The sequence below is a fragment of the Cheilinus undulatus genome, linkage group 18, assembly GCF_018320785.1.
Source record: "Cheilinus undulatus linkage group 18, ASM1832078v1, whole genome shotgun sequence".
NCBI lineage: Eukaryota > Metazoa > Chordata > Actinopteri > Labriformes > Labridae > Cheilinus > Cheilinus undulatus.
In genome coordinates, this window is record NC_054882.1 from 26,240,488 (window position 1) to 26,257,400 (window position 16,913).

General features: G+C 39.9%; 1 protein-coding gene across 4 annotated transcripts in view; it reads left to right on the forward strand.

Moving 5' to 3' along the window:
- Positions 1-16,913, forward strand: part of LOC121526502 (regulator of G-protein signaling 6) — a 72,105-nt gene that overhangs the window by 50,677 nt on the left and 4,515 nt on the right. For all 4 annotated transcript variants that reach the window (XM_041813147.1, XM_041813146.1, XM_041813148.1 and 1 more), the window contains 13 exons: positions 259-358; positions 1,095-1,145; positions 1,241-1,347; positions 4,443-4,494; positions 4,852-4,916; positions 6,789-6,865; positions 7,551-7,632; positions 8,000-8,074; positions 10,465-10,566; positions 10,707-10,879; positions 10,982-11,107; positions 13,439-13,625; positions 14,322-14,411. In XM_041813147.1, the coding sequence (XP_041669081.1) occupies positions 259-358; positions 1,095-1,145; positions 1,241-1,347; positions 4,443-4,494; positions 4,852-4,916; positions 6,789-6,865; positions 7,551-7,632; positions 8,000-8,074; positions 10,465-10,566; positions 10,707-10,879; positions 10,982-11,107; positions 13,439-13,625; positions 14,322-14,411 (1,287 nt within the window). The remainder of the gene's footprint in view (positions 1-258; positions 359-1,094; positions 1,146-1,240; positions 1,348-4,442; positions 4,495-4,851; positions 4,917-6,788; positions 6,866-7,550; positions 7,633-7,999; positions 8,075-10,464; positions 10,567-10,706; positions 10,880-10,981; positions 11,108-13,438; positions 13,626-14,321; positions 14,412-16,913) is intronic.

A 16,913-nucleotide genomic window follows, 5' to 3' on the forward strand; every position in this document is an offset into this window, starting at 1 on the left:
GCTGTTACTGTGCACATCATGATTAACGTCACTTGTGTCTATAGCATTATTAACCAACACGGATGTAGCTTTAACATTACTTTATTGTTATTTAACTCTAAGTAGCTCCTCAGATTATCAAAAACCTGAGAAAATGTTTTTCTATCAAATTCTGTTGATAGAAAAATGTTGAGAAAGTCCTGTAGATAATGTTCTAAGTGACTATGTGATTTTTTTTTTCTTTTAGCTCAACATATTCTCTTTTTGTCCTCCCCTCAGATTGAAGACATCGTAACACGAATACAAGATGAGAAAGCAGGAGGTGTATCCATTCGCACTGTCAAAAGTTTCCTCTCCAAGATCCCCAGCGTGGTATCAGGTTAGCCTGTTTACTGTACATGTCTGCCGTGCCTGACTGCTGTGACATGGTGGCATACAAGGCAATGTCTTGTGTGATTCTTCCTTAACTTCCTTTTTGCTTTACTTGACGTGCTAATGATTGTGTGTATGTGTGCTGTGCATGTGTGTACATTTTGTTGCCTCACCGTGCAAGACAGCATCAGTAAAGCAAATATGACCTTTTGGGCTCATTTAAATTGTATCTGCTTTGGTTGGAGGCAGATGATGTCTTTGCCGATAAGACCCCAGTACTGAGGAGACAGCCTACGGTGTGAATCTGCCCTTGTCACACCACAGAAAAGCGACTTTTCTTCTTCTGTGTCAGTGTACACACTGTATGCCTCTCATGTGTTGTGTATGGATAAGTCACCAGTGTTGGGGTCGCTCCTGTTCTCCCAGAGGTTGTTTTGGAGTCACTTCTTCTTCCTCAGGCCAGATGGCCTCACAGTCTCTCTCTCTCTCTCTGCAGCCTCTGCCAAAAACACAGGCTGCAAAAAAAAAGCTGTTCTGTCTGGGAGCAGGGTGAGACAGTGAAAACCTGTTAGCATTATTTTGTGACACCTAGTCAGCTTTGACAGCTTTGACCCACAGCTCTGAACAGACAAAGACTTCCTCAAAGCTCTAAATTGTGTGTCTGGATTGCAGCTTTTGTTGAAACTATTGCAGATATGAAACTGTGTGACACTTCTAACCAATGACCTTTCTGTGAATTACAGGGACAGAGATTGTACAATGGCTGATGAAAAATCTCTCCATTGAGGATCAAGGTATGTCTCTGTCATTACAAGTAAGCACTGTAGAGAGAGGTGAGAAATTGAAGAGGCACTCTCAATCTTGTCTGTGTTTTTTAAAACGTCCACAGCTGAAGCCATCCACCTCGGGAGTCTGATCGCTGCCCACGGCTACATCTTCCCAATCTCTGACCATGTGCTGACTCTCAAAGATGATGGGACTCTTTATCGCTTTCAGGTACAGAAAACTCCATTACATTGGTATGGACTGTATACAAATATGGACTACTTGCCTACGTCTCTTTCTGCTGAACAAAACTGGAACCCAAATACCCAAGTGACAGCCTCAGACATATTGCATTGGCTGCCATTTAAAGCCAAGGCCTGCAGATCAGAGCCAGCTGGTGAAATGGCAAAATTAATAACATCTCCCTTCTGTAAGTTGCCATACCCAAAAACAGCAGACAGTCTCAGGTTTGCTCAGTGTAGAACAGAAAACAAAATTTGGCTTGTTTGACAAAATGATACAAAAAAAAACTTTTAACATCAAAGTGAAAACAGATTTCTATGAAGTAATGTCATTAATATAAAAATATTTAATATTAAATCAGTGACTGCATTTATCCATCCCCTTTAAAACTAATTTAACAGAGGTCCAGCCAATCTGTGCTAGTAGTCTCACAATTATTGAAATTGGGGATCAGCTGAGTACATCGAGTGTGTCTCAAGTGATTGTAATTGTGTAAAGACACCTGTGTCTGGAAGGTCCAGTCACTGTTTAATCAGTATTCCTGGCTACTATTGCACCATGAAGACAAAAGAACACCCCAAGCATCTCAGAAAAAGGATTATTGAAAAGTATAAGACAGGGAATTGATAAAAGAACATTTCAAAGGCACCAAACAGTTAAGTTTAAATCCATCATCAAGAAATGGAGGGAATATGACACAATAGATCTGCCTAGATCAGGCCGTCATCAAAAACTGAGTGACTGTGCAAGAATGAGACTAGTGAGAGCGGCCAACAAGACACCTATGACTTCTCTGCTTCAGTGGTTGAGATGGGAGAGTCTCTGCATACAATAACTGTTGCCAGGGTTCTTCACCAGTCAAAGCTTTATAGGAGAGTGGTATGTTGAAGAAAACTCATTAAATCTTTACTGGAGTTTGCCAAAAGGCATGTGGGAGACTCCATGGTCAAGTGGAAGAAAGTTCTTTGGTCTGATGAGACCAAAATCGTTCAGAAAAGACGCTTTGTCTGGCAGACACCAAACACTGGACATCACCACAAACACATCATCCCCGCTGTGAAGCACAATGGCAGCATCATGCTGTGGGGATGCTTCTCAGCAGCCAGCTCTGGAAGGCTTGAAAAGGTAGAGGGTAAAGTGAACGTTGCAAAATACAGGAACAACAATCTGGACAACAATCTTATTCAGTCTGCAAGAGAACTACGACTTAAGGGAAGATTTTTTGCAGAAGAACAATCACCCAAATGCTGTCATTAGCCAGCCGTTTAGGCACAACAATAATAATAACTTAAGTATCACACAACAAGCTTAATGAGAGAACATCAGAGCAAAAAATACATCAAAAACAGACAATCACAGGAAACACGTTGTTATACCCAACACAACAAAACGCTAACTCACTGATAGGTTCAGACACCTATGTAATTCTGGGCCCAGTGCAGCACTGCCATGCATTAATGACCATAGCAGGAACAGGTACAGATTTTGTTGATTTGTGGAGACAGATGGTTGAAAATTTTGATTTATTGTGTAATGACCAGTTAAACAAACAACACTGACATATTTATACTATTGGTCCTATATTTCAGGAAACATAATGTAAATAAAACATAATAACATGTTGACGACTTCTAAGAACTCCCCCTTAACGTCTCACTGAAGGCTTTCAGGGAAGCTCGTGCACATTTCAGGGAAGCCAGGCTTCCCTTTGCACTCCCATGATTTGAACTCTGGAGGCTACATTTGAAATGACACTTCACTGTTACAACCCCTAGCTGGACATACAACAACATGATATGAATGAACTATAAGACAGAGCTCATAACCTATACTCAAGCCAGCCAGCAGAGGGAGCTGTAAGGATTTTGGCACTGCTGTTGGGTAGTTCTTGTGCTGTTCGTACTCTAGACAGATTGTGATATAGAATAAGATGATGGAAGGATGTGTTTACTGCATGATGCTAATGAACACAATCCTTTCTAAGCTTATTACTCATCCCACCAAGGTCGATACTGTACATCCCTGCTGCGTCAGAGCAGAAAGTGGGCCGCACAACTGGAGCCTGTAGGCAACCCGTGCAGCCTGTCAAAGGGGTGTTATTTTCTTGCTTCTATCTGATCCAGCATGAACTTTGACAGGTCTCTCTGACAGCTGTGGGCTCCGCTCTGACTCATTACTGTGACTAACCCATTAGCATCTCATTCCAGCCAGCCACGGCCGGCTCCCCTATGGGAGGTACTGAGCCAGCCACTCGCTGGCTCTGCACTTTTCTCTGTCACCCTGCTGCCACCAAATCTACTTCTGAATGCATTCACCCTCACCTCTATTGCTCAGGATTAAAAGCCATTATTGTGCAAGCGCAGGAAGGCCAGCGTGTGTCACACTTGCTCATTCAGCGTGGGGCTAAAAATATTCCCTCTGATGTTGCTGTGATGCAACAAGCGCACGTCATCAGAACATTTAAAAGGAGTCCACCGTGTATTTGAAATAAAGGGATTATTGACAGAGGGATGTTTGTTTGCTGGTCTATAAATAGCTCCTATTTTGGTAGAAGACCCAGATTTGATAACAAACCCTTGCTGCAGGCTTAATATAAAAGACAGTTCTAATACTGAATAAAAGCGTGATAGCCTTTTTGTTCATTACATCCAAACATGCACCTTTATCAGCATCAGTCTTATAGTCAGCTCGTAAGCTAATTACTGTTATGTAGAATGTGTTTCAGTACCACCAACTTTTAATTTTGCCCTGTTATTAAGAATGCATGATAGATGTGAGTGATCCATAATTAATGGACTCTGGAATGAACTCTGAATGGGTAATATCATTTTGCAAAAGACAATTAAATATGGATAAAGAGAATATAGCTGCTAATGCTCCCCAGGCAGAAACACACAGCAAACGGACGTCATGGCTCATCATCACAAATAAGGAGTCATCTTTTGAGTTTGTACAGAAGTGCAGAGGGAGTGTGGGTGAAGAAACTCCAACATTCATATTAAAAGACTACTGTTGTTTCATCCTGATTATATGAGCAAATAAACAAAAGCGGTGTCTTTTTCATCTCTTTTTGTTTTCATCAGTCTCCGTACTTCTGGCCTTCAAACTGTTGGGAGCCTGAGAACACAGACTACGGTGGGTCACACACTGTCTCTCAATCTTTTTTGCCATATTCTTCAAACCAGTGAGATCTTGCCATCGCCTTTGGCTGTCCCTTTTCTTCCAGAGCTGAAAGACAGCTCATGCAGCAGATCTGTTGTTGACACACTCTGAGTATCGATCCATAGGGCCTGTAATGTATCTGGCCCTGAGGAACCCCTACTACAGAGAGTCCTGTGAGACAAGATTAGTCAAACAAAATTAAGGGACAGTCACTGATATGAGCAAAGATCCTGTTTTCTGTTGCAGTGGCCTCAGTCAAAGATATTGTTAATGAATATATCTGACAAACTCTTCATGTCTCACTCTGTTTCTTTTCTTTCTCCCCTTCAGCCATTTACCTGTGCAAACGTACCATGCAGAATAAGGCCAGGCTGGAGCTGGCCGACTATGAGGCTGTGAGTAAACTTTCATTTTAGCCATTTCCAGGAAGATCTCAGTTCAATACTATCTCACATACACAAACTGTATTATAATGACATTCGATTTTCTTTCATTTCTTTGAAAAACAAACAAGCTGTAACAGAAGCAAAATCCACTGGGACTGCAAATGCCAAAATCCATTTTCACCAGCATGCAGCTTTATCAAATTACAGACTTTTACGCTAATCTGTCAAAGGCAATTATTCTTTCACAGCAGCACCATTTGGCTGAAAACAGTGCAGTCATTTACTGGCTCCAAAATATGTGCAAACACATCTATAAGCCTACCTGGAATCAGCAGATCAATACAGTCTCAAGAGGGGCATTGCTGCAGTGCTTATCTCCTGCTGTTATATAATAGCATTGCACTGCACTTCAATATTCTAAATTACTCTGCAACTATTGTCCGGTACACTTCCTTTCTCTGTGATTCAGGTCACTTTTTGCCTCCAGGCTTATTGCTCACACTGCTCACTAACCTGCTAGCTAGTACTCTTAATTATTCCTATCGTTATAATGGCTTCATGCACTATATCTTTGACAGATGCTGGTTCAAGCTGCTGTTTTATGCACACATGACATAGTATGAAGCTTTCACATTTGTACATATGAACAAGGGGCTCCAATAGATTTTCAGGCTTTAAATTTTAATTTATCACATAAATTGCTCTCAATGTACTCATCTGATTGAGGTGTAAGCTAAACTGTTGGTTATTAACCCCTGCTGGTCTTTAATCAGGGTTTATGTTTGAAATAAAACTCTGTAATTAATCCATTCAATTTTTAATTACTTTAAGAATAAAAAGAAACACCTAAATATTTAAGTATATTTACATTTTATACTTGTTATCTTTATAATAACTGAAAAGGAAGGACTTTGTCAGAATGATGATGGTTTACTAGTCTTTAAAAACCTTTCAAGTTTATACTCTAAATTAAAAAAAGGGTTGCTGCAGATCCTTGAAAAGTCTTAATAATTCGTAAATTGGACTTTTGAGGTCATAAAAAGTCGTAATTGTTTTATTCAAATCATTGTTTTTTATGCATTATTGTCCATGAGTGGGGTCAAAGAGGAGCCTTCAGCGTTAGACGATATTAGTGAAATAATTTATGAAAAGAGGAAGAAATATCTTCAGCTACACTGACAAGACTCATTGTTACTTAAGTGTGCCCCAGAACACAGTGGAAAAACAGTAACAGCAACATGACGGCTGAACAGTAAGCGTTAAAAGTTCTATGTCCATATGTTTATACTCGCTCCCTCGTGTCTGGATCCCTTCCTTTCTTTCTCTCTGTCAATCAGTGCACCTTGATATCCAATAAATTGAAATTTTACATTACCCCTCTAAAATGTTGATGGTTCACGCTCTTTCTCACTGGAATTTTTTACAGATCAGCTAGACACAACATACTAGCTTGTGTGATTATAAAGTGGAAGAAGGCACATTTTGTTAGCTTTGAAAAGCGCCAGATTCCCTGTCTGAAGTCTTTGTGCTAAGCTAAAGGCTATAGCTTCAGTGACAGCGCATACACAAGAGCTGTGCTGATCTTATTTAGTTCTCAGCAGAATTATGTTTTACCCAAAGCCTTGAGAGCAATAAAGTTATTACACTGAATTCAATAACAGGCTACACATAAAAGCATCTTTTCCTGACAGTCAAATACTGTCGGACAGCAGCAGTTCAGCAACTTGTTCAAGGACACGTATGTTGAGAGGTCGCCTCATCTCAGCAACAGTAATCCAAAGTCATGGCACACCATCACAGTGAATGGATAATGTAATCATCTAAAGGCCTTGAATTCAAATAACCTCCTCCACTAACAGCTTGTCTGATTGGTTCCTGCAGGAGAACCTTGCCCGGCTGCAGCGGGCTTTCGCCAGGAAATGGGAATTTATCTTCATGCAGGCTGAAGCTCAAGTGAAGTGAGTGCACGTGTTAATGTAATTCACAACATGCCACCTCCTGACATCAGTGGGGCACACGCAGCTGTCAGGATGCACACATGTATGTTTATGCAGTCATATTTATAAAATGCCAACCTTTAGCTTCATGCATGACTCAAGCGTTATTTCCCAAAGGAAGGGAAAATGCTTTGGTGTGCTGTGTCAGTTTGGTGTTAAGCCAGTGCTTCCTCATTATTGATGTTGTGTTTTAATGCTCTGCTCTGACTGGAGGGTTGCATGCATTAAATACATCAAGTATTCCCCTATGGAATTAAACCTCTCATAAGCCTGCAAACTTCTATCTCTTAGTAATACTTCCATCTGGTGGCTCATGTTTGGAATCACAGCACTTGTTGCTGAAGGAAGCTTCCTTTGTGGTCTAAATATCTAAGAACGTAATGCCACTGTTTGTTGGCTTCTGTTTTTTGTTATTGAAAGCAATATGTCTTTTAAATTTAGTAAAAATGTGTGCATCGAAGGCAGGTTAGTAAATAAAAGTTAAGTAAGAGCTTGGCCCAACCGGCAGCAAAACCAGACAACATTCAGTGAAGTTAGCCCATATGTAAGACACGTTGTTTGGCTTTTTGCTCTTAAATCTGGCTTGTCATTGTTATATGTGTATTTCAGAGATGCTTGCTCAAACTTTTGTTTTGTTTGTTCACAGGATAGACAGGAAGAAGGACAAGGCCGAGAGGAAGATCCTGGACAGCCAGGAGAGGGCGTTCTGGGATGTCCATCGACCAGTGGTGAGTTAAAGGAAAAACCATTCAAAAGAGAGAGAGAGATGAGCTGTCTGAGCTGCGTTCACAGGATGAAATGCAACTGAACAAATAAGGAATCAATAGAAAGAATTAAAGTTTTGCAGAAAGACAATTTGAGCATTTAAAGCCTGTAGACGTCAGATTCAGACATCAGGGTTCAGCTCAGACCGCTGAGTAGTCTTTATGGAATCAGATTTGTGGCTTTGCAGGCAGCTCTTTGTGAGAGTGCTCTGGCTGAATAGACAAACAGCATTGTGTTGTGCTGAAAAGACAGATGCAGACAATCCATGCTGGAGAGACACTGTTATCTGACCCAGAAACAACCCTCTCTGTCTCCTGCTAACTCCCACAGCCTGGCTGTGTCAACACCACAGAGATGGACATCCGCAAGTGCCGGAGAGAGAGGAACCCACACAGGGTAAAAAAGGTGAGGGAATACAGGATACTCTGACGACCAAATGTCATGTTGTTATGGCTACACAGGTTTTTAGCAAACTTGTCATCCTGGGATTGTCGTACATTGAGCCAAAGCCAGATCCTGAGGTCCTGAATCCAACCCCATTTGTAGGACCACTTCATATTTCATCCATTCATCCAATCTACATCCGTTATCATCGATCAATAAAACAATATAAAAAGAAAAGAAAATACAAATATGTCTCTATCTATTAGATTAATGTAAGCAGTTTCATTTTTTGTAGTGACAAACATATTTATTGATTTACTGATTCATGCATTTTTTGTTAGTAATCATGTTGTCTGATTTTTTAAAACAACTATTGAATACACATTTTTAAATTAATACTGCTGAAAGAAAGAGAGGCAAAATAGGATAAAACATTTCAGTAATGTTATATAACTTGTTATAAAATACTACATATTTACCTTGCAAAGTAAAACTAGAACTATTTCCTTGTGTATTGTTTCCACTTGCAGGTCTCTGGGGCTTTCAAAACTAGATTTGCACTTATGAGTCACGATAAAACACTTGTTAGATAGTTTATACCAAAGTGTTTTGGCAAGAAAATCACACCTTGGCCTGTTTTCTTAAGGTTTATCAATGAAAGAATTGAAGTCAGTGTGACAGCGATATGTGACCTTTGTCATGTTGGTCTTTGGGGGACTCGAAAGAAAAAAGGTTGTGAACCACTGGCCTAGCAGTTATAATCCTCCTCAAGGTATGACATTTATGGAGAGTAAAAAAACAGTTGTGTGTCAAGAAGAAGGTGGATTTTGTCCTTGGCCTTGCACCTTTAAAATGTTTATATTTGAGTCAGAGGGGACATTTGTGAAAAGTTTAGTCAACCAGTCGACCATAAATCATCAGAAATGCTTTGCAAGTTTAAAGGGTCATCTGAAAGCGTGGCTCAGGACAAATCAGAATTGTCATGTCTAACAACTTTATTATCTCTATGCGTAGAGACTCACATACAACTGTATATGCATCTTTTTTATGCAATATAACAAAGATACATTTATGTATAATATCCCTGTGCAGTTATACTTGCATAAACACGTCTGAAAATGCAATCATATCAGCACTTTAAATAAACAGGCCAAGGGAAAATGTGCAATTTCCACAAGTACATTGATAATCACGTGCAACACTTTAGCACTTCACCCTCTGACTACTGCACTTAAACTGCAATAGTCACTTTTTTCCTGGTCAGTCCTAAGCTTAGTCATATAGCAACCTTCTGTATTGTTATATGTACATAATCATGTATTGTTTTTGTTGTTTCTGCTCTGCGTGTTGTTTAATTTTGTGTATATTTTTTATTTTCATTATGTACATGCCTGATGCACATTTTTTCTATGGTACCATCAACCAGCTGGGGATGGAATTAGCCTGTGGTTACAATCTAGCACATTCACATGTCCGTGTTCATTAATGTTCACTGTCTTCTATTCTAAAAAAATAAATATAAGTTTGAATAAAATCCCCAAAAGTATTCTTGTGATATCATATTCATATAGCTGGACAGACGGACAGACAACCAGGAAAATGTAACTCCTCCAGCCCTGCTGGTCATAGGGGGAATAATTAAAGAATAATTTTAAAAATTCAAACTTAATCCTTTCGTTCTGTCGGGAACATCAGCCTCTTGTGGTCTGTGGGAGTATTACAAAAACAAATATAAATCAGTTATTGTTAAGAGTTTAATATGACTTTATTTAAATTAACTGCTGCTTTGATGGGGATCCTAACCCACTTAACTAACTTCTTTGACCCGTTTTCACAAAATATATATATATATATATATATATATATATGTATATATATATACATATATATATATATATATATAAAAGAAATCTGTTTTTTTCTTTGTTTATTGCACAAATGGAGTTAATGGTAAATGTTTTTTTAAACATGTTTTAAGTCATTTATGTCAAGTCACACTAAATAGGATAACAAATTACACCTGACTTCAAATACATCCCTGGATCTCTAGCTGACTTTTCAGTCAGTGTTTCTAAAGTAAAGCTTTTAAAAAGTTAATTGTTTGCATTATAAAAATAAACAAAGATGTCCTTGTTTATAAAACAAACTATGAATGTTAAAAAGATAGAATAAAATCTATACGTATCATGATATGAATTGACAAAACTTTAAGGTTTGAAAAGCAATCCAAAGATACTGAGTGTAAATAAAAAGATACATCCCTGATAGTATGCTCTGGCTCTGGGAAATTAGTTCTGTAAACATTGACTGTCATTCATTAAAAGCATGTAGTCCTCAGTGTAGGTTTATCAAAATCAAACAGAACAGAAACAAACAATGGTTTGACATGTCTCTCCTTTCATCCTCTCCAGTCTGTTTATGGAGTACCAGATGATGGGCAGAGCCAGCCCAGTCCGGTTCACATCAGTTCCCAGCCCATCAGGAAGACCACCAAAGAGGACGTTCAGAAGGAGGCAAGTGAACGAGTGACAGATTTCACAAGGGCCATTATCACAGTCGACCTCTCACATCCATCATAAGGACAGTCAGGGACTCAGACTGATGAGCTGTTTCTTTATTTAGCTTATCATTTCTCTCTCTCTCTCTCCATCAGATTACTTTCTTAAACAGCCAGCTGGACAGACACTGTATGAAGGTCTCCAAAGTGGCAGACAGTCTAATGGGCTACACGGAGCAGTTCATGGAGTATGACCCATTTGTGTCAACAACAGAGCCCTCCAACCCCTGGATCAGCGATGACATGGCCTTCTGGGATCTGGAGGCAAGGTGAGGCTGGTTAGATGACTTATAAATGAAAAGCCACTCTTCTCTGTTATATTCTTTTATTCTATTGTTTTGTATCTATTTCTACCTCATTTTTGTGAGCAGTCGAGACCCCAGCCAGCAGCGTGTGAAGAAATGGGGCTTCTCTCTGGAGGAAGCACTTAAAGATCCGGCTGGACGAGACCAGTTCCTGAAGTTCCTGGAGTCAGAGTTCAGCTCAGAAAACCTACGGTGAGGCTTCTGTTTCTGTGGTTTTATATTAACACTGGATCACAAACATTTTTGTGTGTAAATGGTCTCTTGTGGTGTGAACATGCAGTAGATTAGATCATTAGATATGCCTGACTCTTCATTTTTCATCTTTATGAAGTTGACTGCATCCTCTAAACGAATGCGAGCAGTATAACAGTATAAAATGTCAAGACATCCACCTCAAGTGCAACTAAGGTGCGCCATCACCTGAAGCATGCAACCTGATGTGACTGAAATTTCACCCTCCTTCATTTATATTACAAAAAGCTGCTTTCCTGCTTGAAACATGCAGGATACATAGATCGTAGAACTACTCTTTAGCCGGAAGACAGTTTAAACTTTTTTCCCTATTGGTGATCCCCAAATTCAAATTGTGTCCTATATTGTGATGTTACCAGATATTATGGCAAATGCAATAAGATGCATAAATGAGCATAATTTTCCAGAAGGTCAACATTTCTGTATTATAGATCCTTTTTGGGACTGATGTTTTGTGATATTCCGATATTTTGAGGTAGTAGATTTTTGAATTTTTGTAAGCTGTCAGCCGTAATCATCAAGATTAAAAAAAGTCCTGAAATATTTCTCTTTGTGTGAGGAGCTGGTGGACTTCCTGTTGGGATTTGGGTATGTATCCAAAAGTTTTTTTTGTAGGGTTAATGATGACCTGTCTGTCTACCCAAAATAGTAAGCAGAGGTTGAAGGGTTTGGTGGTTCTGAATGATTAAAGTTGGTTTTGAGGTAAAAACATAGACTGTAGAAAGAATTGGACAAACCCCGTGTGACGTCAGACGTCTGCTTACAATAGGCGGACTCAAACAGCTCTTGAAGCAAATCTGTGGAGGCTTCCATATTGGAATTGCGGTCTCAACTTTGGATCAATCTAACGGCCCGCCCACTAAGCGCGACTTCCTGTCAGCTAACTAGGTAGCATTCTGTTTGACAGATACGTAGCCTCTGCCTGTCAAGCTATCTGTCAATCAAATGAGACACGGCAATCACCTAAATATAATCCAAACGATCATGGTAAAAAGAAATTCACCCCCATACAGTGGGAGCACAATAAGACACTAGCTAATGAGACACGTTTGGTTTTTTGAACCAGGCTGTAAACCAGTTTATTTCTAGTGTAAAAACTGGCTGTTTCACAGGTGTAAGGACGGGACTTCCGGTGTTCTTGCAGCCAGCCTCAAGCGGACTGTCGTATTACAATGTTTTGTATTTCCACATTGGCTTCATTTTTCAGGACCGGAGGTTGCCACTTGGGTAAAAATCTAATTTCAGAGGAAATTCCAATTGTCTGAAGGGGGCGCTTTGACAGAGTAATGATATTGATGCATGAGTTACCTTGCAAAGCAGATGGATTCGTCCATTTTCGTGTTTCTTACTGGCAAATCCATCTTGCAAAGCTCCCGTCTGAACCGTTTTGGCCAGGTTAGAAAGTGACAGGACCAATCAGCACTGAGGGGCAGTACTTTCAGGCACGGCAGAGTAGTGACATAAGCAAGCAGTGAGAAGAGGCCAGTGCAAGTATGGCTGAAGCAATTAACGTGGATGATGCTAAAGTGTAAGTTATATCAGAACTTGATGACATTTCTTCGTTAAATGAAGAACAAAGAACAGCAGTGAGCTGTTTTCTTTTAAAAACGACAGAAGTCGTGTACTGACATGTCTACATTCGCCATGGTTCGCACTATGCATCTATCTATGGAGTTAATTCGTCTGTACCGGCGCACCTCGGTTTGGGGCTACGACGTCACGTGTTTTGTTGCTCTGATTGGCCCGTAAAGATGTGACACACAGAAGTTCATCCAATCATCCTCTGAGTTTTTTTCAAAGGCTCTGCTCTTTTCCAAGATTTCAAACTCTGGCCCATGGTTATTGCCTTAACCTATGGCAAAAACTTGAGCTTTGATAACATTTGGTCTCCAATTTGTCCTGAATAAGCCAAAAAAAAAAAAAAATTGAAATCAATTGGATGAAGTCCCTCGGGGGAGTACAAGAAAATCTGCGGAAAATGCCTAAATTTGACCAGAAATTGTTTATAGTATGTTTCTTAGTACGTTTTAGAGGATGGTCCCAATAGATAATATACAACTCTACTAGTAGATAATAAATTTCTAGAAGGTTTTTGGGACTTTTTAGGCCTGTAAAGGTGCCCAAAACAAGCTGCTCAGGGCCTACATAATAATATCTAAGAACACCTACAGTTTTAATAGGGTCCTCTCCCTGAGGCAGGTTCTCGGGCTCTAATAACAGTGTCTTATACTTTAGGGAAGTTGTGACTAATTCCATTCTATGCTGTTGCAGGTTCTGGTTGGCGGTGCAGGATCTGAAGCGGCGGCCACTCCAGGATGTATCCTCACGTGCTCAGGAGATCTGGCAGGAGTTTCTGGCCGAGGGAGCACCGAGCTCTATCAACCTGGACTCTCACAGCTACGAGAAGACCAGCCAGAACCTCAAAGACCCTGGACGCTACAGCTACGAGGACGCTCAGGTGGACTGTGATGTTTGTTTGTCATGGATGAATTCATATGTGCACGGATGCATGAATACACTCTTTACTAGTCTGAATAAACACACCGAGCCAGCACACCTGCGCCTCTACTCTAAATTACAAACCATTACCTCTCAAATGCTGCATTGAAAGTGAAATAAAAGGACAAAAATGTGCTAAAAATGTAGACTTCATTAGAAGTAAAACGGTGTTTTACCGAGTTTAGATGGTTTCCCCTACACTACACCCCTGTTTACACAAAACACAACCACACAACAGCCCTCTATATCCTCTCCCATCCACTCGCCCACAGAAACACTGAACCCTTCCACCCCACTCATGTTACTGAAGTGATTGAATGAGAGGCCACAGAGGAACAGAGGAGAGGAGAAGAATGACGGAGTGTGTTTGTGCCAGCATCTAATGAGGCGAGTAATGCTATGAATAGGTTGTTCGCTCCGTTCACCATGGATCCCTCCGCCTCTCGGTGGGTTGGTGATGGGTGACGTGGAACGCCTCGTACTGGCAGGACATTACTCAGCTCTGTCTGAGACGACTCAAATGTTCATATCAGCACCAAACAAGTACTCCCTCTGAAGCACTCATACTTACCATGCATACAAACTTTCAGACTTCCTTTTCATGATCTTTCCTCATTGGCCAACACACACTCATGAGTTTTTCTTTGTCTTGCAGGAGCACATATTCAAGCTAATGAAAAGTGACAGCTATGCACGCTTTTTGCGATCCAACATCTACCAAGACCTCCTGTTAGCCAGAAAGAAGGTGAGCTGTACTCACTGACCCATATGTCAACTCTTTCTTTTGTCACTCTTTATAGATCACGCTCTATGGTTTGATGTCTTATTTTGTAACTGAATAGACATTTCAGATTCATATTCATGTAAGAAGTCAGGAGTTAAGATCAAGGCCTGATTAAAGTAGCAAAATGATTCACTGATCAGTAGGTGAAGACACCCAAATACAAAACAAACAGAGCACAGCTCCGTCAACAAATCATGGCCCACAGGTTCAGTGATAAATGCTGCTCTTACGTTACAAAGTGGTGAGGATTTGTTAGTACTGTTACTGCTATTGGACTTGAAGCTCCTGTGAAGAGTTTATGGATGTTTAAAAACTGCTGATAGCCGTATGTGCCTTTTTTTTATGAGCCAACAGTACCATCAGCAGAAAGACTGACTACTTCTCTGAAAGTCCTGCAGCCAGGTTGGTGTCTGATAAAGTTGATAGCAGAGGTTGAAAAATGCACAACTACTGCAGTCCAGCAAAAGTATAGTTACTCTAGTTAAAACTTACTTAAGTAAAAGTACTGGTCTAAAAATCTTAGCTCTGCAACCAGGTTGTTCAGGTAAAGTCACACCTCTATAATAAAGTGTTAATTAAACTCATATAACTCGAGTTATATTTAACACTTTAAAGTGTCTTTATTAGTCCGCACTACACATAGTTGAACTACTCTTTGAAAATATTAAATATTTTACAATATGACTGCAAGAACAAAGCAGACAGTAACCTCATTGGTAATGCAATGAAGAATATGCTCTGTGTATCCTTTGGGAGCATCTGAAAGCACAGGCAGAAACTAACTCAGTGGATAACTTCACTCATGGTGCAAATGTATCTCACATCAAAAACAACAACAATCCTCAGGAGAAATGTCCAAAATGAAGAATGAAGCCCAGTAGGGGTCACTGTACAACAGACAACATCCACACAGCTAAACACTCTGCCCAAGGGCATGATGGAGAACCTTGCCCACACTTCCCCCCCAGATCTGAAATCTCAGGTGACTCTTTACAGAGTTAAACTAATGCTGGTTGATCATCACTGTCAAAGAACTTCCACAATGAGTTAAAATGACACTTTGGAAGTTAAAATCAGCTCTGAAATGTTTAACCCTGACATATCAACACTTCCGTTTTTGTTGCATACAATAGCTGTTTTGGATTTGATGTGGAATCATTCTCTCTCTACTGTGTAGTCAACAGAGGTGGAAAAAGTAGTGAAAGTGCAGTTTCTCTGGTTAAAATTTACTTAAGTAGAAGTAAAAATACCGATTTCAAAAGTAAAAAACTACTCAGTTACAGTAGTTTGAGTAAATGTAATTAGTTACTTTCGGCCCCTGGTGTATAGGTTGATTGCAGATGATGTCACAGCACTGCAAAGAGCTTCAGACGGGGGGCAGGAAGTGATTTCTGCATAGCCAAAATGCAGAAGCCGACCTGTCAAATCAAGGGAAGAAAAAAGTCAAGAGCTACCTTTGAGATGAAAAACATAGATAGATTTAAAGAGAAACAATCTGAGTGGCAATATTTCCAGCAACTTAAGCTATCACTCTGTCGAGTAGTTTATTTTCTCCAGACAGGTGAAACAGTGATTCTTGAGCAAACATACTCACTGAGCAGAAACATTCAATGCTGCTTTCCATCCTAGGCCATTGACCTTGCCACACACAGAGTAGCTGAAAGCTTCAAGACAGTTATACACCTTTATTTGACTCATCATCTAGTTAGAGGTCAGCATGATGAAGTCATTTGTGAAATCACTGTTCCTTAAAGTGTGGGGAGAACTTTTCTGATGACACCTGCTATGTGCACTTAAGTGTACTCACTTCCCTCCATTCACTATCATTCTCAACCAGTTTCTTCTCTTCTTGCCCCTCATCTGACTTTCGTGCATCACCTGATTTTAGTGAGTGCAAACAGCCAGTAACTACACTCTTCAGAAACAAGAAGGCATAATGAGATTTTGGTGATAAAACACATTTTATTTTGGTCCGCAGAGACGTAAGAATGATTACTTTGTCTACAGGGGGCTCCAAAACCCACACAAACAGAAAGTTTTAGGTCACAGTTTGACGTAAAATTTAAAAGCTTCAATTTCTTCCTGGGTTATAAATCTTCTCAATTCTGGTAATTAAATGTATTATTTCACTTCATTTTCGTTTAGCTTCACTGCACTTTTTATTCGCTCCAACACAAAATATATTTAACAACTGATGACAATAAACTTTAGTACGTTAGGCCACTGGTTCCTTATGAGAGAAAGTCTTTTCTGTTGGGACTTTTTTTTTTCAGTGAAATCAGAAAAAATTGATGTGATTTTTTTGACAGCACTTTTAACTATTTTCTATTCATGTGGATCTTGGGGGCTCTGCTTTTCTTTCATAAAAGTATATGGAGTCTCAGATGAAAAAGATGAGGAATTACTGGTCAAAGCCACCAAGTTAATGTTCCATAAAATCCAGAAAATAAGTCATCCCAGTAT